This window comes from Leopardus geoffroyi, chromosome D2 (assembly GCF_018350155.1).
Source record: "Leopardus geoffroyi isolate Oge1 chromosome D2, O.geoffroyi_Oge1_pat1.0, whole genome shotgun sequence".
Lineage (NCBI taxonomy): Eukaryota > Metazoa > Chordata > Mammalia > Carnivora > Felidae > Leopardus > Leopardus geoffroyi.
Genome location: NC_059334.1, coordinates 74,091,047 through 74,115,371, shown reverse-complemented (window position 1 = coordinate 74,115,371; position 24,325 = coordinate 74,091,047). Strand labels below are relative to the sequence as shown.

The following is a 24,325-nucleotide window of genomic DNA, read 5'->3' as shown; positions in this document are numbered from 1 at the left end:
TATGCACATACACACATGGGAATATTACTCAGCCATAAAGAAGAATGAGATCTTGCCATTTGTGACAGCATGGATGGATCTAGAGGGTATTAGGTTAAGTGAAGTAAGTCAGAGGAAGACAAATATGATTTCACCTACGTGTGGAATCTAAACAAAACCAACACAAAAGCAGAAACAGACCCATAAATACAGAGAACAGACTGGTGGTTGCCAGAGGGGAGGGGAGCATGAGGGGATGGAAAAAAATGGGTGAAAAAAAAGGCAACATAGAAAAACAAAACAAAAACAGGACCCTCCCTCAATAAGGAAGAAACAGCCAGTTGTCTTCCTGTGTTAAGTTTTTGTGTTTTCTTCAATGTAATTTCATTTTTTTCATAGAAACAGTATTTTTTCTTTTTTTAAAGTTTATTTATTTACTTAGTACATGCGGGTGATCAGGGGAGGGGCAGAGAGAGAGGGAGGGAGAGAATCTCCAGCAGGCTCCATGTTATCAGCACAGAGCTTGATATGGGGCTTGATCTTACAAACTAGGAGATCATGACCTGAACTGAAATCAAGAGTCGGACACTTAACTGACTAAGCCACCCAAGTGCTCCGATGTAATTTTAGTTTTTAATGAAAGATTTTCCTGTACTTTTTGAATATAGTGTTTCTTGCTAGTCAGTGTAGTTTTCCTTAGAAAGCATGGGTGCCTCATTCCGAGTGTAGTCTGGATATACTAGGGGACTGTTATGTAATCGGTTCTGTTCTTCTCCCAGACAACTCAGGTGATATTTAATATTCTTCCGGAAAGAATGAATTATATATTAATGACACAAACTTTTCTTCTCTTTTTCATTCTTTGAAAAGGTTTATGAAATTCCTCCAAAATTCTGGAATCTATGTTTGTGTGATAAGAGACTAACCTCCCTAACCCTAGCTGTCAAGTTCTTATCATAGTTAAAAGCCAAAGTCATAGGCGTTTGGTCACTAAATTTCCTTTAAACACATCGTTAGAAGGCGTTGTGTAGAATATTTCATGTTAGTGTCTTAAAGTCTAGAAAAAGTCAGACTAAGTCTTTTCATGTTACCATCGTTACCTAGGGGAATTTATTTTCTGTATGTTCTTTTCATTGTATGCTTTTACTATTTAGGGATTGTTACAGGGTTTTGAGAAAGAAATTCACATTATTAACATCCCCAAGACATAATCTTCACCTTTTCTTTTCAAAAGAACCAAGTTGAGATAATTTTTGATCGTGTAAATTTGAACAAGTTTTCCCGAGTGCTGTGTAGGGAAGGAGAGCTGTGTCTTTCCCCCAAGAGAGAACGGGAGCTCAGAGAAGCAGTGCAGTGAGAGGGACACAGCCGTGCCTTGACTGATGACAGTGGCCTGTGCCCAGCACTGTTTGTCTGCTGAATTCACTGGCTCTGTCCTGGTCGCCCACACCAACTGCTGCCTCTCTTTGTGCTCCTGGCCACCAAGCACTCTTGGGAAAAGCCCTCACTTGCCGGAAAACCAGAGAACTCGGTGACTCTGGCTGCTATTTTCAGGCCTTCCTGTTTCCTCTCTAAGGTATTTGCTAAGACACCGGCAAGGGACCCCAATCAAGTTAAGTTTTAAGGGGGGAAAAATGGCTTAAAACATTACTGTAATAGTAATAATAGCAATAATAATAATAATAATAATAATAATAATAATAATAATGTTTTAAGAGGGGAAGATGCCTTATAACATTACTGTAATAATAGTAAAAAGTTTTAAGAGGGGAAAATGCCTTAAAACATTAATAATAATAATAATAATGTTTTAAGAGGGGAAAAATGCCTTAAAACATTACTGTAATTCTGTAACTCAGAATAGCTCATTTCGATTATACTGCTGGTTTCAGATGCCAAACCTGGATGGCTCTTCCCTAGCACGGCGATGCCTCTGACCTCACCGTCCTGGTGCACAGCACCTATGCGTGTGCACACACACCCATTCCCTCACGCCTCCTCGGCACATTCCATTCTTACGCAGGAATGAGCTGTCTGGTGGAAGGCGAATGCCAGTTTTACTTTCAAATGCCTTTAAGAATCTCAAACTCTGGGGGCGCCTGGGTGGCTCAGTCGGTTAAGCGGCCGACTTCGGCTCAGGTCATGATCTCTCGGTCCGTGAGTTTGAGCCCCGCGTCGGGCTCTGTGCTGACAGCTCAGAGCCTGGAGCCTGTTTCAGATTCTGTGTCTCCCTCTCTCTGCCCCTCCCCCGTTCATGCTGTGTCTCTCACTGTCTCAAAAGTAAATAAAACGTTAAAAAAAAAAAATTAAAAAAAAAAAAGAATCTGAAACTCTGAATCTCTACTATAATAACATGGGCCTGATTTCAGAGTTTATGAAACATTTCATGTGTAGAATCACCTGGTGGCTAACGTATGGAGGGATATTAAGGAAAAGAAGCAACAGGTTCATAGAGAATAATGTCGTATTCAAAAATGTAACCTTGTGAAGACTAGGTGAATAATGTATGTAAGTTGCTTAGTAAAGCAGCCAGTAAACATTAATGTACCTTTTCCCATTTCTTCTTGACCCCCCTAACTTAACTACTTTTATCACTGGGGAAAAGCTAATTGGTTTAAAACAAAACATTAGGTTTAGTAAATATCAGAGGAAGGAGATTAGCCAGGTGGTTGAGAGCTTAGGCCTCGAAATCAGACAGATCTTAGCTTAAATCCTGGTTTTGCCACTTTGATGTGTTCTTGGGAAAGTTGCTTAACCTCTCTGACTTCAGTTACCTTATTAGTAAAAATGAGATACTAATAGCATCTACTTGACAGTGTTGTTCTAGGGATTAGATGATGTGATACGTGTGAAATCAACACTGCATCTATCACATAGTGTTAGTAAATTTTAGCTCTTCAAGGAAGAAGTATTTAACTCATAGGATTTATGTAAGGATTAAAATAACATGTATAAAATATTTAGTAGAGTACTTGGTATAAGATAAGTTCTTAATAACTATTAGTCAGGACTATTAAGTATTAATGTATTTTAAAACAAACAATGAAAAACTGAGGTATAAAATAAGACTCATTTATTGCATATATGCCTAATTGGGGCAAGGGTGAAAGTCCTTGAAGACAGCATCAAAGTTATGGTTGAAATCATAGGGGTCATTACTTCTAGAACTATGATACTGTACCATTCAGCAATCGTCTTTAACTTTTTAAAAAATGTTTATTTATTTATTTTTGAGAAAGAGAGAGAGAGAGAGAGAGAGAGAGAAAACACAAGTGGGGGAGGGGCAGAGAGAGAAGGAGAGAGAACCCTAAGCAGGCTCCACCCTGTCAGTGCAGAGCCTGACGTGGGGCTCGATCTCGCAAACCACGGGATCATGACCTGAGCCAAAACTAAGCGTCAGATGGTCAGCCGAATGAGCCACCCAGGTGTCCCGCCTTTAATTTTTTAACAGAAGCTCCATGTGCTTTCCTGTTGCTCTGGTTTCGGTTGGGGAGATTGATTTGGCACGTATATCTTTTTGTCCTTCCCTCTTACAGATGTTCATCGAACAGAACAAGCTCAAGAGACAGAGCCATCTTCTGCTGCAGAGCTCTGCCCCCGACCAGCAGCTGTTGAAAGCTTTAGAAGAAAATGCAAAACTTGTCCAGCAACTTGAAGAAGAGAGAATTCAGCATCAGAAAAAGGTAACAGATTTTCTTCTGGAGTCTGGATACACACCAACCTGCAAGAGAGGGCTCAATGCGGTCACCTAGATAGAGTTCCCTCCTTGGCATTAGTGAGTCTTTCCAGTCTTCTCGTTTTTTAGAAAAATGTCACCAGCAAATGAAGTTAATTTAGTGCCCAATTGAAGATTTAGAGCACACTATCCCAGACTTCATAATGATCTTTAAACTGTCCAAAGGACTGAAGAAACGAGGGAAAGAGAGAGCACTCGAAAAGAGCTTGGTTAAGGCCCAGAAAGCACGGTTGGGACATCTGCGAGTTGATTGTGTTTCTGGAGACCGCATACACCGTGAGAAGTGTGTTTGTCTCGGAGAGCTCATTGGAAGGCATGGGTTTTGTTCAAAGAGGGAGGGAGCGTCCATGTTAGTAGTAATTGTTTGCTTAGAGAAAATTTCCGATTTTGTAAAACTCGCACAAATATATATGTTTAAAGACTTCCCAAGTGGTTATTTCATTTTGTTCGAGTGGAGCGATTCCAGCAGACACAGCCCACCTTCCTGAGCCAGGCAGAAAAGATCGTCATCCCGGTAGGTGAGAGAGAGGAGGCGGGAGGGGTGGGCAGGCGAAGAGGTGGAACAAAGACTGTGAAGTTAAAGAAACCACTTAAGAAAAATTACATCAATATTTATACTACTCACAGCGTACCTCGTTTGTGAAGAAAAGGTTGTTGGCTGCCGTTTTATCATCACCTGTCAAAGTCTCTCTCAGCGATAATATTGACGTTTAATCCTCGGAAGTTTCTGGAGTTTTTACAAAGTTGGTCATGAGGCAGAGTTGATTTTTCTTTCCCCCTCAGTGAGGAATGTTGGTGTATGTGTAGAACCTCCAGATGAGTGGAGAGCGGCAGCGGTTGCCCCTGGGAGGAGAGCTAGGGAATAGAGCGGGGAGGAGAGAATTTTTTTCTTTTTTTCTTTTGGTCCCCACATGCAGGAATTACCATTTCAAATAAAGAGAGGGAGGATAAAAGAAGGGTTATGTTCATTCAGCTCGTGTTGGAGTTGTCTCAGTTTTGAAAAGTCTTACTAGTTGTAGTTAGCGCATTCAGTAAATAACACGGGCCTAGAGCCAACCGAATTGACTTGAGGTGTGGGATTCAGCCACTGTATATGTACCTTGTCGGGGTAGGAAGAGAGAATAGGTGATACTAAATTTGAGCACATCGTGAATGCAGTTGTAGCAATCAGGACTTGTAAGGCGGTTACGCTAGAATATATACTTCTCTGGGTGGTCTTTCATGCGTGTGGCCTTAAATAGCTCTCCCCTGTCTGTGGGATCCCCTGCAGACTTCCCAGCAATCTTTTCAACGCTGTGTTGTTTTCACGATGATGAGAACAACACATACTTCATCTAATGAACAAACTTTTAAAATGCGGTTCAAGTTAAAGAAGAAATGAAGATTACCCAAGAATTCCATATTTTGATACCTATCCAAGCTTTATGCAAATAGAGAATTTTATGAAGGTAGTTTAAATGGAATAATACCGTGCATACTGTTCTACAATCTGATTTTTTTTTTCCAGCTGGTAACGTATCATCCTGTGTCAGTGTGTAGTGAGCTGTGTGATTTTAAATGGTTGTATATAGGACCTCATTTAGTGAACACGCTATGATTCCTTAAATCGATAATATCAGTGGATATTTATTTTCAATTCTTCCCTGTTACTAAGAACACTGTAGTGAACATATTTGAATACGTATCTTACTATTTCTTTTTTTTTTTTTAAGATTTTTGTAAAGTTTATTTATTTTGAGAGAGAGAGGAAAAGAGAGCCTGCATGAGCGAGTGGGTGAGGGGAAGAGAGAGAAGTAGAGAGAGAGAATCCCAGGTAGATTCTGTACTAGCAGCACAGATCCTGAAGCAGGGCTCAATCTCACAAACTGTAAGATCGTGACCTGGGCCGATCTCAAGAGTCAAACACTTAACGAATTGAGCCACCCAGGCACCCCGTCTTACTATTTCTTTAAGGCAAATTTTAAAAGTAGTATTGCTGAATCAAATGGTCTTTCTTTCTTTTCTTTTCTTTCTTTCTTATTTTAGAGAGAGAGAGAGAGAGAGAGCCAGCATGCATGAATGGGAGGAGGGGCAGAGAGAAAAAATCTTAAATTTTTTTTAATATTTATTTTTGAGAGAGACAGAGACAGAATGTGAGTGGGTTAGGGGCAGAGAGAGAGAGAGAGAGAGAGGGAGACACAGAACCCGAAGCAGACTCCAGGCTCTGAGCTGTCAGGAGAGCCCGACGCGGGGCTCGAACTCACGAGCTGTGAGATCATGACCTGAGCCGAAGTCAGATGCTCAACTGACTGAGCCACCCAGGTGCCCCCAGAGAGAAAGAATCTTAAGCCTGGGAACTCGATCCCACAGCCTGGGAATCATGACCTGAGCCAAATTCAAGAGTCGGTCGCTTAACCAGCTGAACCACCCAGGCACCCCTCTTTCTTCTTTTTTTGTTTTTTAAAGGTTTTTGATACTTGTTACCTAATTGTCCCCCAAGGGTTCTTTTTCATGCTACTTTAATGTTCTCTTGAAAGTGGGTATGAAAGTAATAATCTGTTTTAAATGAATTTCATAGGTATTATTTTACCTTCTTGACCCATGTTTAAACATTTAATTATCTGGGATATTAAGTCTCCAATAAATTTATATCGACTCACATAGCTGGTATTTTAAGCATTGACTGTACTCTAGGATTTGGGTGGATTTTGGGATGGAGTGGAATCTCTTTGCCATGAATTGGAAAGTAAAGGGAAACAATGATGTTTTTCCCCTTTATTTTTGCTTGACAAAGGGAAGACTGTAAAGTTCTGTTTATAAATTCCAGGTGAAAGACTTAGAGGAGCAGCTAGAAAACGGAGCACTCCACAGAGAGATACGCAACCTTAAACAGCAGCTGGGGCTTCTGGAAGAAGATAAAAAGGAATTGGAATTGAAATACCAAAATTCTGAGGAGAAAGCCAGAGATTTAAAGCATTCCGGTAAAAGCATCAAGTGGGCTTCTGTGTCTTAGTCTGCGAATTCCCCACGCCCAGCCCCAAGCTGGGCCGGTAGCTAGTCCAGAACCCTGGCCCAGTGCTTGAATATGCAAGTAACTGCAGTTGAGTCGAATGGCCACTGTTCTCCAATGATCCGCGAGCCCTTAGGCCTCTTTTTTGGACTCCGTGTTCGTGAGCTTCACATACAGAATTAAGAGACAAAGATACCGCTAATATGAGAAGACCAACATTTCAGCATTTCTCAGGGCTTCGGATAGGAGTGTTCGTGGAGTTCGTACGTTGTTCATTTTAGGGCGCGTTTCTAAGAAGAATTCAACTTTAAAGGTTCATACAGCCCTCGTGTTTGGTGTCTAATTATACCCATGAACTAATACTTTCAGTATCACAGCTAACAATAAAATGGGCAACAATATGTATATTAAGTGGAAAAACTTTTAAAACACCAGGGGATATTTAAATCAAAGGATTTATTCAGTCAGTTCTAAGAAGGCTTGACAGGAATGTGTGAATTGGATTATTCCACAGGGATAAGTAATAAGTTTCTGTCGGAAGGTAGGTGATTTAAGGAGGCAGGCCATTCCCTTTTATAACAGCTTCAATATTCACTTCAGCTTTTCGGTTAATTTTATACTAGAATTTTGAAATCTGTATGGAAGAACCATGTAGGCTTTTTTTTCCCTTTAAAAAGGATTCAGTGCTTTCTAACCCACAATGAAAATGAACCACAATTTATCTTTTTAATTTGATCTAAAATTAAGAAGTATTCCATTCTTTTTAAGTGAATACCCAGGCAACCTGTGGCCAAAGCCAGCTTGGTTATATATGTAGAAACAAATAGGCAGATCACTGGGGGTGCAGTCATTCATGGAGAGAGGACTGGCTGGGGACAGAGAGAGCCATTCCTGAGTCCAAACAGTATTCAGTACCTAGAGCCTATCAGAGCCCATGTTAGAGGTATTCGCATCTGTGGTACACATTGAACTCGAGCTTCTTGAACTCAGAATCTGTGTCTTTGCACAGCACCAAGCATGGACCCTTTCACACTGTTGGTGCTTAAATACCTGTTTCGTTCATGACGTGAATGCGTCGAATGGATAAATTGTATTTCCAGAATGCTCCTTCGCTTTTTGCAAACAGTTTCTGAAGTTAACAGACCTTTGAGAGTCTGAATCTGGCTAAAATCAAGAACTCGAGGATTTGCAATTTTTGAAGGAAATTAAGTGGTGGGGGAAAGCGTGCTATTCAAATTCATACTGAATGCCATCTTTAAAATTAATGCCCGGTCTATACATTTTAAAAGTCCAGTATTAACAATTTCTTAGTGTTTGAGTGGCATTCCGTTTTAACAAATATTTCTTCAGCCTACTCAGTCCTTACTCCCCGCCCATCCAGCATTGTCCTGAGTTTATTTTTCTTTCCCATAGTTGTATCTGTAGGCACAAGACAGTCGTGTTTTCTTGTAACCTGTGTAAGGCCTCTCTTGCATTAGCGGGGGCAGCCTGGAGCATAAACATGTTAAGACGTTCTGCAGTTTCCCACTGACATTTCTAACTTTGCCCGAATAGAAGGAACTTGATTTTGAGAGAGGCTGTGTGTTTTCATCTCTGTGGGGAAAAGGTGTTGTGTTAAGTTGCCCGTTTCGGCTCTTTTCTGAACGCTTGCTCTCTGTGCAGTTGACGAGCTCCAGAAGCGGGTGAACCAGTCCGAGAATTCGGTACCTCCGCCGCCGCCGCCTCCACCGCCGCTTCCCCCTCCTCCTCCCAACCCCATCCGGTAAGCGCCTGCGGGAGGACCTCTTGGCATCAATGCCCTGCCTTGTCTGAGAACCTGAAGTTGATGTGAGCAGTAGCCCTTCTTCACAAACAAGCAAACTGCTGTCTTTGCCTCATTGGAGGAGTGGGTAGTAAAAACTCAGAAACGCTGAAACTTATCAGCTGGTACTTCTCTCAGCAGATTTTTGCAAAGGCCGATGTATCACTCCCGTCTTGTAATCTATATAGAAAGGGCAGAGACATTCCTGTGGCCTACCCTGTTCTCCTGCCCGGGATGTTCCGATTCCACGTGGATGTCCCAAACCCAGGAGCCAAGACATTTGTGTAAAAAGTCGGACGCTTCAGTTGTAAAATTTCACTCCACGATGCTGCGATTTCTGTTAAGTGGAAGACCAAGAAATTTTGAGCCTTTCTCGGGTGTTTTTCCCTTTTCGCATCCTGATCTGAATTTGAAAAGCTCCGGTTTATTCATTTACTTTAAAAATCAAAGTACTAAATGAAACAAAAATTTATCAGTAGTAATTGTCACAGACTAGTAATTAAGCTAAAAGTGCTCATTATGTTTTATCCCTAACCTCACATTTAAACCTTTAATAATGCCGAGAGAAGAACATTCCATAAGAAGAAGAAATTACGTTTATGTTCTTGTGATAGAGAATCATCTGTGCCGACAAGAATTCACGTTTTCTGAAGCCTGAGCTGACTTGATGGTCCCGAGAGCCTGAATTAAGCACAATAGACCCTAGAGTCAAATATTGCCTCCTTTATGGCTGGTGCTTCATTCTGACGCCCCGCATTACGTCAGACAACCTGTTTGCCCTGGTGACAGCTTACCTCCTCATGTCATGATGCTAGCTGCATCTGTATAATTTATTCTGGAACAAATGGAATTTAAAATTTTGCTAGCGGTTTTTTTTTTTTTTGTTTTTTGTTTTTGTTTTTTTTTTTTACCTTTCATTAACTCATGTGTTTTGTTTAATCCTTTCACCCGGAGAGGCCATTTATTCACGCTTTGCACCTTTGCTACTCCGTCTGAATAGAAAGTGTAGCATTTTCCTCCCACATGACTATGAAAATGGGACTTTGCCTTTTAAAAAGATTCTCATTAGTTTTCCTTACTGAGTAGGGGATGACATAATCTACTTTAAGCCATTGAAGTAGTCAAGGCAAAATAATTTTTACATGTGATCGGTCCGAGAGTCAATTGAAAGAATTTCAGGTATTTTAAATTCTTTTCTGTCCTGGGTAGCTAAATCTGTTGGAGATATTCTGAATTTGACATTTAAAATAGGAAATTCATCACTTTGATCTTTCTCTAAGGTGTAGAATTTTGAGCCGATAAGAAAGGTCACTTCTGTCTACGAGGAGGGAGAACTGTGAAGAAAGTGATTATAGTCTTGCCGTTGGCCTTTAATTTTTAGTCTAACAAATCTTGAAGCCCTTGGAATTAAAAGTAAAGTGTAACCTAAATAGAATATTTTCCCAAAGAGCACTTTATAGTTATACTGAGAAACGAATGTAGGACTCAGACTATGTATGTCTAAAGCGTGAGCTCTTTTTTATAAGGCCCTTTAAAGAAAATTTTCATTGAATAACATGAATGATTTTTATTATAAGATGAATTTAAGTAGTGTAAGATGTAATTTCTCAGTAGAAAGAAATTTTTTTTTGGTAAGGAGTACTTTCTTGTCAAAGAAATATATTTGCATGTGTATTGAGTTTCATTGGACTTTGAATCCACAAATCAAGGTTTTCTAACTTTGTTCCTCAGCCATTTCTTTTACCCCGACATAGATCACGGATATAAATGAAAGCAGAAAAAAAAAAAAAAAAAAAAAAAAGACTAGGGCCTGCTCCTTTGACCCAGGGGACAGGTGGGAGAGAGGAAAGTGAGGAAGAAGGCATACGTTGGTCATGTTTTATAGGCAGTAGTGAACGCAGGAGAGGTCCTGGGCAGGCATGGCTCACGGGGAAGAGTTGGGTGTATTGGTATATTAGTCGGCATTCTCCAGAGAAACAGAACCCGTAGGGGTGTGTGTATATACCTATGTACATGTATGTGTATACATCATATATATTCACATAAAAGATTTATTCCAAGGAATTGGTTCACATGATTATGGACTATGACAAGTCCCGGGGTGGGTTGGAAAGAGAGCCAACGAGGAGAGCCTAGGCTGTGGTTTCAGTCTGAAGGTCAGTCAGCCTCCAGACCTAGGAAGAGGCAGTGTTTCAGTCTGAGTCTGGAAGCAGGAAAAAGCAGACATCCTAATTTCAAGGCCAGAGGGCAGAAGGAATTCTGTCTTACTTGGGCAGTGGTCACCCTTTTGTTCTATTGAGGCCTTCAACTGATGCCCACCCACATTACTGACAGCAGTTTGCTTTACTCAGGCTTCCAATCTAAATGTTAGTCTTATCCAAAAACCCTCACAGAAACACCCAGAATAATGTTTGACCCCATATCTGAATACCTCATGACCCAATCAGACTGACTCAAAATTAACTATCACAGTGGGCATGAGAAACACTTATTAAAGAATTTCAAGGTCGATGCCTTCCACTGAACCATTCAGTGTTTGGGAGCTCTTGCTTGAAGCTTTTATCCATTCAGTTGAACTGGCTGTGAAATGGGGCAGTTTTAGCCAGAGGTTTGGATTATTGGTCCCAAATGCCTTGTCCTGGTGTTCTCATCTGGCCTGGGAGACCTACTTTATCTGTAACCTAAGCCCCGTCTTGACAGAGGGCTCTTTTTTAATATTACGGATGATGCTTCTCTGGGTACCATATAAGTCTCCCAACTATACTTCAATTCAGAATAGTTAAAGTTAATGCTTTCTCTCATCTACTTAGGTGCTTTACTTCATTTATGTAAATATACACAGATATTTCGAACAGTACAAATAACTTCCTGCTTTGTAATCTTTACGTACGATAATTCAACACTGAAAATTTCGGAACCAGAAATGGGTTCATTACAGAGTGTTGTGAGAGAGTAAGGGGAGGCCCCCACCCGGGGACAACCCTCTCCAGGCCCCCCTCTGCCGTGGAATGTTAACCCTTAGACGTCGAATATCCCTTGCCCTCAGTCACAAAATGGGAAAAATGAGCAAAAAAAGTTTGCATTATTTCGTTTCTCCCAACTTTTGGAATAAAATATGCTTGTTTTAAAGTTCTGTGTAAATAAGGATTTCTAACTCCTTGTGAAAATAATTTAATTCCATTTGGGGCCACCGTGAGTCCAAAGAAGACAAACTAAATGAAGTCAAAAGTCCACTGACTGATTTTTTCCAGTTGGTAAGTTCTGAAAGCCTCACAGGGTAAAGCAGAACGTAGTGCTTTCTTTTCACTGTGCTTTGCGAGAGACTGTTCAGTGTGTTTGGGAGTTTTCATAAAAGGCAGTTTGAGGATTAATAATAAATCTAAAGGCAGAAGTAAGAAATAGAAACATCTGAAAAATTACGATCATTAGGAAACACCGAGTTGTTCTGTCCTCAGCCAAGTATTGCTGTGTGTGCCCAGGCATCCCTTTTCCTAGAGGCAACACTGTGCCTTCCCAGCTTGGCCTCCTCAGGACTATTGTGTCCAATCGAGTTTATCACACAGAGGACATTGATAATGTAGTTGAAGGAATTCAAGAATTCTCGGTCCATTTGGTTTTTTTGGTAAACTATTTTGAGGGGGAATGATAACATATATGGAAGTGTGCACCAACTTAGGTACAGTTTAAAAGTGATATAAAGTGAATACCCATGTGTTCACCATCCAAATCAAGAAATAGAAAAATACTGGCCTAGAGTCTTATTATCCCTTTTTGAAAGAAAAAAAATTTCTTGCCTACATATATATCCCTAAACTCCTATAAATATACATATGGTTTTTTTCCTGACTATATGATTAGAATTTTTCTGTCTGCATTTGAGTCTCGTTCTTTTTACTCAACGTTATTTTGCAAGATTCATCCGTGTTATCTTGTGTAGCTGAACTTCATCCATATTCATGGATACATAATCCATTTTATGAATGTCTCCGTGTGCTTATCCATTATGGTGCTTATAGACATTTGCGTTATTACCAGTTCAAGGAAATTATGGAAATTCTACACGAACGTTCTCGTACGTGCATCCTGGTGTACAAGGGCTTGCATTTCTGTAAGATCCACGGAAGTGGAATCGCTGGCTCCTAGGATGTGTGTATCTTCAGCTCCACAGGATGATGCCAGTTTTCCGAAGTGGTATTGTCAGTTACTACACTGTCTTCAGTTTGAGAATTCCTGTTATTCCACAAACCTACCAATGCTTGATATTATCAGACTTAGCGTTTCTTGCCCATTTGATGACAGTGTAACTAAATCGGTGTGGGTTTCATTTGTGTTTTCCTAGTCACTAATGAAGTCAAGCACTTTTTCTGTATGTGTTTGGGAAGTTAGGACATCTTCATTTATGGAGTTTCAAGGCTTCTGTCGATTTTTTCTGTAGGATTGCCTGCTTTTTCTCATTGATCTGTAGAGTTTCTTTTTTATTCTTTATGGTGTCTTTTATTACATGGAGATCTTAAAATTTTAATGTGGTCAAATTTGTCATGATTTGGATTTTGTACAGATGTTAAAAACATGGGCCAGAGAGACTGTGGTCGAAATGTATTTTATCCCTTAAGTATCTGGTCTGTGTCATTCAGATTCTGAGGTTTTTATGCCCATATTTCACAAATAGATATTTACTGAGAGCATCCCCTAATTCTTTCAGCCTTCCCTTTCCCTCAAATGTATTACATAGATGGCTGTTTCTGAACTTGGGGTATGGATATTGACACTGTTTTCTGTGTTTGTTTTACTTTGCATCATATTGGTAATTATAGTGCCCCCCTTCTTTGAGTCATTAATTTGCTTTGAATAATTAGATGGTTTCATGCAGAAAGGGATGAGACATCTTTCTCTTCCCTAAAGTGATGAAAAGTTTAATAACTTACTAAAAGTGGTAAATAGACTCCTAAATTCTGGCATTTACATACCTTGAGAAGAATTGGATTTTTACTGATTATTTTGAATCAGTACATTTTATTTTTTGGATCATCAAGCACCCAGTAACTTCCTGTTATTCTTCTTCTTTCTCCCAAAGATCCCTCATGTCCATGATCCGGAAGCGATCCCATCCCAGCGGCAGTAGTGCTAAGAAAGAAAAAGCAGCTCAACCAGAAACAAGTAATTCTCACCCCGTTTGGTTTGCTTTCAGTGGTTTTAGCCCAGTTTTTCAGCAACATAACGTCCTTTTTGAGTTCTTTGACCGTGAGCAGTTTGGGGAGAAATGTGAACTTAACAGCTGATAAGAAGGAACAAGATGTCGCTGCCTTTAAGCAGCTCATTGTCTAGATCACGTCCCTGTAATGTTAATTCTTCTGGGATGTGTCTTTACAGGATGGGGCAGTTTACAGGCTGATGTGTTAAGGAAAGGGAGGGAGTGATTCCGGGTGAGGGGCTTGGGGAGGGGTTTTTAGAGTTGATAGCAAGTGAGCTGAACCTTGATCAGGCACCTGCTGTCTACTGGTGCCGTGCTGTGTACTGGAGACAGAAGACGTAGAAGTTACATTGAGTGGGGGAGACAGGAAGTAAACAAGGGTGATCACTTGGAGGAAGAGCAGAGGTTTCTAAGAAAGGATGGAGGCGGGCTGCCGGTTTCAGGAAGCGATGCCTATGCTGGGCAGTTTGGATTTAGGAAGTCAGGGTGAGGGTATTTGGAATAAAAGTTCACGTAGAGGGACAACAGATTCAAAGTCCAAAGAGGGGAGGGAGCTTGGCCTATCAGGAAACTGAACAAAGGTTGGTATTTCTGGAACATGGGGTGCGAGAGAGGAGCTGTGAGCCAGATTATGGAGGCTGTGGTCAAGGTTTCAAAATGTATCCTAAGGGCAGTAGGAGTTTTAAGTAGGGGTGTGACATGATGAGATGGGTCTTGTTAAAGACATCCTGCTGTCGGCAGCAAGAGGACAGAGAGCAGACCGCAGAGGAATGAGGGGATGAGGAGAGGCTGTCCGTCATTCAGATGCTGGCTGGCTCAGATAAGGGGAGGGTGGTTGCAGTAGAGACACAGAGAAGTGGCAAATCCAGGAGCGACTCTGGGAGGTGCGATTCCCAGGACTCTGGCTCACTGGAGAGGGAGAAGTGGAAGATCACATGAAGGGACGGGAGTGGAGGAAGAAGGGCTTGCCCATCGAGCAGAGGCACTGGGCGGCCAGGAGTAGAGTCATCGGCTCACAGGGCTGCGGGCAGGGGTGCGCAGCCACACGGAGAGCAACGGAGACCAGTAGAACCCACACGAAGCTCAGCACGTTTGCTCGGCAGCTGTTGGTTGCAAAGCGTGGTGGATTTGCCCGGTTCGAGCCCAGGCTGGTACAGACTTCTTGGCCCCCTTTTCCTACCCCCCAGGTTCATTGATCCAGGCCAGCCGCTTTCCTGCCACTGGCAGGGTGACATTCTCAGATCCGTTGTCCCACGTTCTGTGACAGTGCTACGCTTCTCACTGCATCAGAATAGAGTCCAGACCCTGTAGGCTGCTTATCGATGGTTCTCTGCTGTTACCTCAGCCTCATTTGTCTACATCTGCTCCTCCTTATGACTGGACCATTACCTCGAGGCCCCCTATGTGCTTGCTCTGTCTTTCCTCATTCCAGCATTGCCTGCTGCCTTTAGTCTACTCAGCGCTTTCTCTGGCAAGGGGTTCTAATTCTGCCTCTCCTGTGCAGGTTCCAGGCTCTTCCTCCACTCCCACTTATTTTTTTTTTTAATGTTTATTTAGTTCTGAGAGAGAGAGACAGAGAGAGACAGAGCGTGAGTGCAGGAGGGGCAGAGAGAGAGGGAGACACAGAATCTGAAGCAGGCTCTAGGCTCTGAGCTGTCAGCACAGAGCCCTATGTGGGGCTCAAATCCCTGAATTGTGAGATTGTAACCTGAGCTGAAGCGGACGCTTAACCGACTGAGCCACCCTTATTTATGAGTGTTGGCTCATTGCTCTGTGTTGCTATAACTTTTTGCTTCGAATTTTGTGATGTCCCATCCCCCAGCCTCCGCTGTGGTGTTTGCGTTATTTCCACATCTCTCCTCCTGAAGAGATTGCAAGCTCTTTGAGGGCTTACTCCTGTCTGCAGGTCTCCCACAGCTTATATGCATCTTCAATGAATCCAGGTTTAGACCCGACCCTATCTTTCCTAGCCGGAACCTCGCAGCACCATTACAAATGAAAGCTGTGTTTCAATCTTGTTTTGGGACAGTTGGTAAGTCTTAGAGGGTTGGCAGGGCAGTCAGCATAAAATGATTTCCCCGTCTAAGTAAATTACATTATTAGCTTGTCAAACCCCACAGCACCCTTAAAGTTAAAACAAAACAAAACAAAAAAAAGTTCTGAGCTTCTTAACCCCCAGTCTCAGAAACCATACAGTTTTCCTTGAAATGAAAGTGATACTTCATTTACAATTCAGGAAATGGGGCAGTAGTCTCTCCCTCATTCTTGAGTTATTGGATTATTACCTGGGATATCACGTTCCTGATCCAGAAGTCGCTCATGAGATTTTAAACTGAAGCCACCCTAAAACTATACTGCCTTAAGTGATATGGACCACAGCCATACGTGGTTGGAGCTTCTCTCTGTCTGGCAAGGTATTTATTTATAGTGACTTGTTAGTAATTCAAACTAAAAGCTAGTTGTTAAATGAATAAATCAACAGTGATTAAATGCATAATGAGTAGGTACAGAGCATCAGACATCGGGGTCGTCTGTAACACCTTGGAGTTTGCATTTATAAGTAGAGACCAGTCTTACTAACAGTATTATCTTTTGTTAGCATCTTATGGTGGCTTTCACTAGCCACTTGATATGCTTCTCAGAGCTGATGAATGAAGAAACTGTTATTACCAATGGCTCTTAAAAAGCTTGATTGTAGGGGCGCCTGGGTGGCTCAGTCGGTTAAGCGGCTGACTTCGGCTCAGGTCACGATCTCGCGTTCCGTGAGTTCGAGCCCCGCGTCGGACTCTGTGCTGACAGCTCAGAGCCTGGAGCCTGTTTCAGATTCTGTGTCTCCCTCTCTCTGACCCTCCCCCATTCATGCTCTGTCTCTCTCTGTCTCAAAAATAAACGTTAAAAAAAAAAAAAAAGATTGTAGGGGAAGGTCTGTGGAATATTCTAGAAGTAGTTTTTAGGTCAAATATAAGAAATAACAAACTTTGAAGTTAATAACTCTAATTTTGATAAGAATGCATTTATTGAACAAGTTCTGAGATTTCAGAGGTATGCTTGCTGTTTTGTCATATATTTAGGTCATTAATATGTTGGTATTGTCTTACCTCAGTTTGCCAACCTGCTGAATGGAGAAAATCGTAGTTCCTATTTCATAGGGTGCTTGTGAGAATTAACGAGTCTCCTAACATGTAAAGTGTTTAGAGTAGTACCGAGCATATAGAAAGTACTCAAAATGTTAGCTTAAAAAAACAAACAAAAAAAAAGGACAAGGTTCCAGCTACCCTTTGAGGGGTAGTAGTCCTCATTCGGGAGGCTCTTGTAATCACTGTAGTTAAGGGAATATCCTTAACGTTATGACCTTACGTCACATTCAAACTCATTCAACCATGATGCGTTGTTTAGAAATTTTGTCCATCGTGGTGGCATAAGATTCTTTTTAAATGCCTTTTAGAAAATGTTAGTGAAAGAGAAAAGTAATCCTGTGGAATTTAAAAAAAAAATCATTTTCCTTTCTTGTAGGTAATAACAAAAGGTTTTATTGAGCAACAAGGTGATGGTTTTGTCTGTGGGTCTTTTCTTTGAGGAATGAACTTATTTTTCAAGTGGGTCTTAAACTTTAAGCCTCAATTAATTACATGTAGCTTTCTGATCCAAGACTGACCTTGAAGCACTAACTCAAAGAACATTTGATTTGATTTTCCTGTGGCAGTTCGGTGACATTAGACCTGTTGTCTTCATTGGTCCCTTTTCTTTAATCTCCAGCATCCTGCATATTTCTATTGTCCTTCTGATTACATGCTTTTGTGAGACAATTACCAACTGCGGGATCGCAGAAAGAATTACAAAACATGCCATGAGCTCTCTGTAGGTGATTCTTGCAGATTTATTAGAACTGCTTAATAGTTGAGAAGTTCGTATAGATTGCTTTTTGCTAGTTCAAAAACAGGGTCGGTGAGAGAGAAAGCTTGTGTAGCTAACCTAGCGTTGCCCTTGTATTGTGCCCGAGTAGGGGATCTGATAAGAGTGATTTCTTTTTCTTAAGACCAATTAAGCCTTTACCTTTGAAAAAGACTAAGAAATTAAAGCCCGGTTTATAATCTGTACACAATACAGATAGTGGTACTTCTCTGAATTATCACTATGATTCTGGCAAGCAAAAATAAGAAACTACTTTAAATTCCTGTTATGTTAGATGCTGCAGCAGATTTGAATGGTGTTGACCATAATTCTCCATCTGTCTGCCTTAATTAGTTTTTGTATGGTGCATTTAATTGGGTTTCAGTCATTCCTTACAGAGTGCTAATCTGTTTGTCGGCAGTGTTCCTGTTGCCATGCAGCTCTTCTTAAGGCTCACTCCAAATGGCAGGCTTTCTGAAAATCGAATGGTTTTTTTTAGGATTAAAAAAAAAATTCCAGGGAATAACTTCCATACCCATCCCAGGTGCTCGAATGGCAGACCTGGGTTTGTGTCTCCCCTGACTTTGAATAGGGTCAGCCAAAGCACCGCATGGTGCATAATGGGTATTCAGATACCGAATGAGTGAGTGAGTGAGTGAGTGAATGAATGAACAAAGGAGTAAATCTCTATCCCGAGTAATATTCTTATCTGTCCCCTTGTTGATTGGGGAGCCGTCAGCAGAAGCTGCCCGAGAAAATGCTACTTAAAGGCATACAGTTGATCAAGCCACAGTCTTGCCTTCTTTCATTTATTGACTTTGTTGCCATGTTTCCCATGTTGCCTGGTGAAGGGTGCTTCCTTGCCATCTGGATCTGAAAAATGCTATTTGGGTACTGAGAACTTTTCATTCCCAGTATTTCAGTGGCCTGTGGAGATGACAGGACCCTATCTGAAGTCAGGACTGTACCAGAAGACCTAGGTTGTTTGATGAATAGAGCAGTGATCCTGTCACTGAGGTGCTGCTGAGGTGAGGATGGTAGAACCTTCTGGATTCCTCTAGTTGCTCCCCTAGGCACGACGTACGAGGAATAGCTACTCTGTGTTAGCGTGAAGGCCACGTGGCAGAAAAAGAAGCCACAACGTAGGCCTCATTAGTGCAAAGCCCAACACTCCTGTCCATTGGCTTGGGGTCATTGTTATGATGGCCTCCATTTACAAGTTGTCCTTTGGGATTTGGTTATTCCTGCTCAAATAGCAAAAATATTAATAGCCATGTAAAGCCAAAACTTGAATAAGTCATTCAGCAGGTAGATACCTGCTGAGTGCCTACCATATGCCCCACACTGTGGAGTGTTCCAGAGAGCCCAAGTGGAAGGTCTCTATGAGGTATTTAAACTTAAATATATCGGTTGCCGTGAATGAGGCGGGTGTAAACACAAGATCTAGAATGGCATTAATGGTGATAAATGTTCCAAACGTGATTCAGTGCCTTCTTTGGTCAAGCTGTTGTGCAAGAGACAGATTTCATTATTCTAATCAATAGCGTTAAGCCCACCTCAGCTATATTCATCTAATTGATGCGTAGTTCAGCAGCTTCATTGTTTTTGTAGCAAAATCATGCAAAGGTTAGACAATAGACAGTTGAAAATTTTTAAATCAAATTTAATTACTTAATTGCAATCATTTCTGGGTGTGTGTTTTCTTTTAACATTGACAGTTTTAAAAGACTTGAAAAAGGGTTGTGTGAATGTTTCCTTCCGTTGTGATTCCTAAATAAAAGATGGCAATTTAAAAATAGATTTCACCTATTTGCTATTCATCTTCTGACTGTGGCAAGTTAACAGATCTCTTTTATCTTTTATTTTCAAATGGGGTTTTTGATAGTTATTCCTTCTTTGGGCTGATTCCTTTGACATAGGATGTTATAAGTTCTAAAAACATCACGGAGGCAAACATGAATGATTATTTGGGGTACAAAGCTGGAGAAATGTAAGTCTATCATTATGCTGACAAATGGAACCAAATTCTGTTCACTTATTTAACAGAGATGAGCCAATATTGACTTCCAGGCTACAAATTAGACCTCAGATTTTAGAACTGTATTTTTAAAAAACAGATCTTTTATTATAGGATTTTTTTTTTAATAAAAAAAAAGTGTGGCTACCTGGTAGCTGCTAACCTCTGTAAATTGTTACGCGATGTTTTGTGATTCGGTCTGAAAAAACACTGTGGTTAATTACAACGTGCAGGTTTCCTAAGTCACCAAAAATAGCAAGTAGCTGTTTTCCTGTAACAGAAGATGATTTACATGTGTGTTCTTTGACAGCCGAAGAAGTCACGGATCTGAAGAGGCAAGCCGTCGAAGAGATGATGGATAGAATTAAAAAGGGAGTTCATCTTAGGCCAGTGAATCAGACAGCTAGACCGAAGGCAAAGGTACGGAATGACTAATTCTTCCCCTCCCGTGATGTTTCCTTTCGCAAGTGTACAAGTTCCAGGTTTGATGAAAGCTGCATCAGGACTGACTGTGAAATCTTAGGATGAGACTGGTGTGTCGTAAAAGCCTTTACTTTTCTTTTCTTTTTTTTTTTTTTTTCAATGTTTATTTATTTTTCGGACAGAGAGAGACAGAGCATGAACGGGGGAGGGGCAGAGAGAGAGGGAGACACAGAATCGGAAACAGGCTCCAGGCTCTGAGCCATCAGCCCAGAGCCTGACGCGGGACTCGAACTCACGGACCGCGAGATCGTGACCTGGCTGAAGTCGGACGCTTAACCGACTGCGCCACCCAGGCGCCCCGCCTTTACTTTTCTACAAACACATTTCAGGAGAACTCTGAGCCACGGTTGACCTAAATCCCTGTAGAGAGAAAGTGGGGGCACCTGGCTGGCTCAGTCAGTAGAGCAAGTGACTGTTGATCTCAGGGTTGTGAGTTCGAGCTCCACACTGGTTGTAGAGATTACTTAAGCAGGGTGCCCTCCTCTGCTTGATCTGAATGGTTATGCCAAACAAATAATTATTACACCCTTTCTTTTCTTTAATTCCTGGTTCTTTTGTGTAATTCAACAAGTATTTATTGAGTATCTGCTCTGTGCCAGGTACTGTTCAGGCACTGGAGATAAAGCAGTAAACAAAGGAGACAAAAATCCTTGCCTTCCTGAGGCTTCTGTTTGAGTGTGAAGTAGAGGAGGGCTGGGTGGGCAGGTGGCATCACATGATGATGCCAGAACAGACCTAAGCCGACTTCTGAAAAACGGTGAGGTTCATAGGATTGTTTTTACTAATTTTACAAACCTGTTCCAGGACAGTTTGAGGAAAAAATTTTTTGTGTATCTATCACCAGCTGTCTTCCAAACTAGACCACAGTGAGCGCCAAGGTCTATGGAAGCACCTAGAATCTAGTTCAGTGCCTCTGTCTCTTTGTAGGTGTGTCCCATTTAAACAGACCTAAGAACAGAGTTTTTGGTGTTTGTCTTGAGAAATGTTTTTTCGTTTCCTTCCTGTAAAAAAGCATCATCAGGTTGGTCCTCTTTCTTCTTCTTTTAAACCAAACTTTAAGGCTCTTTCTGACTCTCACGGATGCCCCTGTTCACCTGCTTCAGTGTCCCCAAGGAGCACGACTGTTGGGTGCAAATTCTGCTGGCCTTAGTAGTTGCCACTTGGTCACAGGCAGGCGAGGTAGCCAGGCAAGGCGGGAGTTGTCGTGCCCCGGGCTGTCCACAGAAAGGGGGATGGAAAGAGGGCAAAATACCCCACTGGGAGAGTAGATTCCCGTCCAGTGAAATGGAAGCTTTGGCCAGCCGCGTGGAGTGCTGGTCTGTGCCGTGCTCTGGGAGCAGTTCTCCAGGTAAGGGATAGGGTGTAGACAGTCTGGCACGAGTGTTGAGCGCTGGTGTCTGGTGTGTGGAGCGTCCTGTTGCTGGAGGTGGGGCCGGGCCCGCTCCCCTGCTTCCCAGGCCCAACTCTCCCCGGAAGGGGCGGAGCCCCGGCCCTCTCCGACCCACGGGACTGTTGTCGGGCTCACACGGACCCAAGCGTGGAACCACTTGAAAATGGGGGCTCTAAGTGGAATCTTTGAAACGAAGTCCTATTTAAGACTTTCAAGTCACAACTGTCTTGAAAAGAATAAGCTAAACCAAACGGGCTAGAGGAAAACACGGCATCCTAAAGAAACAAAATTAGTTTAGAGAGAAAAACGTCGAGAACGTGTTAAATCCTAAGCCGTCGCTGTTGCAGATGTCCCTTCATTCTCAGAGTATCACTTTGTCCTTCTTCTTTCCTGCCCTGCCTCTTCCAACAGTTACACATTAGTTAATGTCAGTTCAAACTGGAGAACAACTGCTCAAGGATCAGTGGACGACTGGGTTTTCCGCCGGTAATGCTTAAATCACGTAGACGTAGTGCTGAATGACCTGGTCAGTAACCCTGGAAACAAGCCACTGCATGCGCCTCCAGACACCCCCACCCCCACCCCCACCCCCAGGGCCTCGGTGCTTTCCTGCAAGGTCACGAGCTATGAGAGTGCTTGCCGGCCAGGCTCGTCCAGGCTCCTGCCCTTCGCCCAGGGCGCCCGAGTGGCACATAGCCCCGGGTGCTTGTTCAGCCGTAATCGCCCGAACAGTTTACCTGCACACGTCAAGCCTGCCTTAAGAATACTAATTTAACTGCACCTTTTCTAAATTCCTTGACGTTTGTTGTTGATACCGTTGTGGTTATAATTAGTGTCTTAGAGCTTTTGACTGGCACTTAGGACTGGCGCTGGTGGCATGCGTATTTCCCAGAAAGCGCAGGCTGCGAAAGTTGAATGTCTTGGTCTGATCTGTACATGAGCAGCAAACCTCTCTCTCCCTCCCTCCCCCCCCCTCCCCTTTCTACCTCTCCCTCCCCATTCCCTCTTTCCCTCTCACTGTCCACTTTTAAAAAATTGGAACAGGATCTTATTCTTTCAATAACTTTTGAGAGGAAAGGGTTATAGGTCGCTGTTAATCACTTCCCATTTCTTTTTTTTTTTTTTTTAATTTTTTTTTTTTTAACGTTTATTTATTTTTGAGACAGAGAGAGACAGAGCATGAACGGGGGAGGGGCAGAGAGAGAGGGAGACACAGAATCGGAAACAGGCTCCAGGCTCTGAGCCATCAGCCCAGAGCCCGACGCGGGGCTCGAACTCACGGACCGCGAGATCATGACCTGAGCTGAAGTCGGACGCTTAACCGACTGCGCCACCCAGGCGCCCCAATCACTTCCCATTTCTTGATGCGAGAGAAATTAGCTTTGCCTCTTTTCCAGGAACCAGAGGCCAGGGAGTCCCCCGCAGGCTTTCTCTTCATCTCCATCCCCTGTGGAAGGAAGTGCGACAGGGGAGGAGATCACGGGTCTTTCTTTGAAAACCTCGGGCTAGATTTTCCCTCCGGTGAATTAGTGGAGGGATCCACGGAGACTGTGAGGGAGTGAAGGGCGGGCAGACATTACCCAGAACTGCATTTCAAATCGCTGTGTTCACGGTGTGGCCAGAAGAGCAGCCCTCTGAGCTTTCTAACCGCTTCGGTAGCCGGTGATGCTAACGTTCTCCCGTGAAGCCCGGTTCTTGGCCGACCCCTGCCCCTGGCTCCGTCCTGAGATCCCCGCAGCAGGCCCCGCGGCCTCTGCCTGGAGCTGTCGGAGCTGAGAGAGGTTTCTGCCCTGTCGCTTGCTTCCTGCTCTGTGCTGCTGCCTTCCTGGTCGTCGCTCGCTGTTAGAGGCCCGGCGACGCGAGTGGAGAACAGTTCCGTGTAAAAAGTTCTGAATACTTTGAAATTGAATCTTTGGAATCGAAATCTTTTCTGTGTGTGGTGACGACAGGAAGTAACAAAATGGCATTTAGAAGATGCTAGCTCGAGTCCTTATGCCTTGACTGTTTCTCCTAACTGTCTGTTTAACTGCCACTTGGGAACACTAACATGTCTAATCTTTTTTCCTAACCGTAAGACATAGACCTCACTTAAAAAAAAAAACAAAAAAAAAAACCCCGGTAGTCCATATAAGTTGCCAACACTTTGCCCCGTAAAAATCTCGGTTTAGACTTTTAAAACTGAATTACTAATTTTGCTTTCTTTTTAAAATTGTAGCCAGAATCTTCAAAAGGCTCTGAGAGTGCAGTGAATGAGCTAAAAGGAATACTGGTAAGAACAGACCTTTGGTTTTATTATTTTTAGTTCATGGGACAACGAAAGGAGAATATTTTTGTAATCTGTTTCTCTGAATAATTGGTTGTGATGCGTTTCATTTTCATTTGCCATAACCCTCAGTTCTTTCTGACAGCTCGCTTGATTGCTCTGTGGACGCCTCCATCGGGCATGTTAATGTTTGTTATGTGTCACTACTCTGCTGTTTCTGTTCTAGAAGAATGGTTGCACTTGCACCAGAATCATTATTTCCTGTTCTTGCCCTCCAGTCCTTGCTTGACAGCTTCAAGATGAAGTGACCAGATCTAAGGACCAGGGCATGCTGGGTCATAATGGAAACACAGTAGAGACTCTTGCATGGATAGTGCTTGATTTGAGGGCCTGAATGTGGAACCTTTGGTGCCAAAATGTAAATCTGAGCTCCTACCCAAATATCCACATATGCTATGATCAGGGTCGCAGTCTGCTTTTCCTCACAGTTTAAAAAATTATCTGGTGATAAATTGGAGAATAGAATAAAAGTCCCTTTCTTTATGCTACCAACTTCATTTTCTACAAGCAACTCCTGTCCATATG

The 24,325-nt window shown here is 42.4% G+C and overlaps 1 protein-coding gene across 3 annotated transcripts in view; it reads left to right on the top strand.

Moving 5' to 3' along the window:
- The window catches only part of SHTN1 (shootin 1), a 100,514-nt gene that overhangs the window by 49,622 nt on the left and 26,567 nt on the right, over nt 1-24,325 (top strand). For all 3 annotated transcript variants that reach the window (XM_045439086.1, XM_045439088.1, XM_045439087.1), the window contains 6 exons: nt 3,516-3,662; nt 6,522-6,675; nt 8,367-8,466; nt 13,580-13,662; nt 19,915-20,024; nt 23,693-23,746. In XM_045439086.1, the coding sequence (XP_045295042.1) occupies nt 3,516-3,662; nt 6,522-6,675; nt 8,367-8,466; nt 13,580-13,662; nt 19,915-20,024; nt 23,693-23,746 (648 nt within the window). The remainder of the gene's footprint in view (nt 1-3,515; nt 3,663-6,521; nt 6,676-8,366; nt 8,467-13,579; nt 13,663-19,914; nt 20,025-23,692; nt 23,747-24,325) is intronic.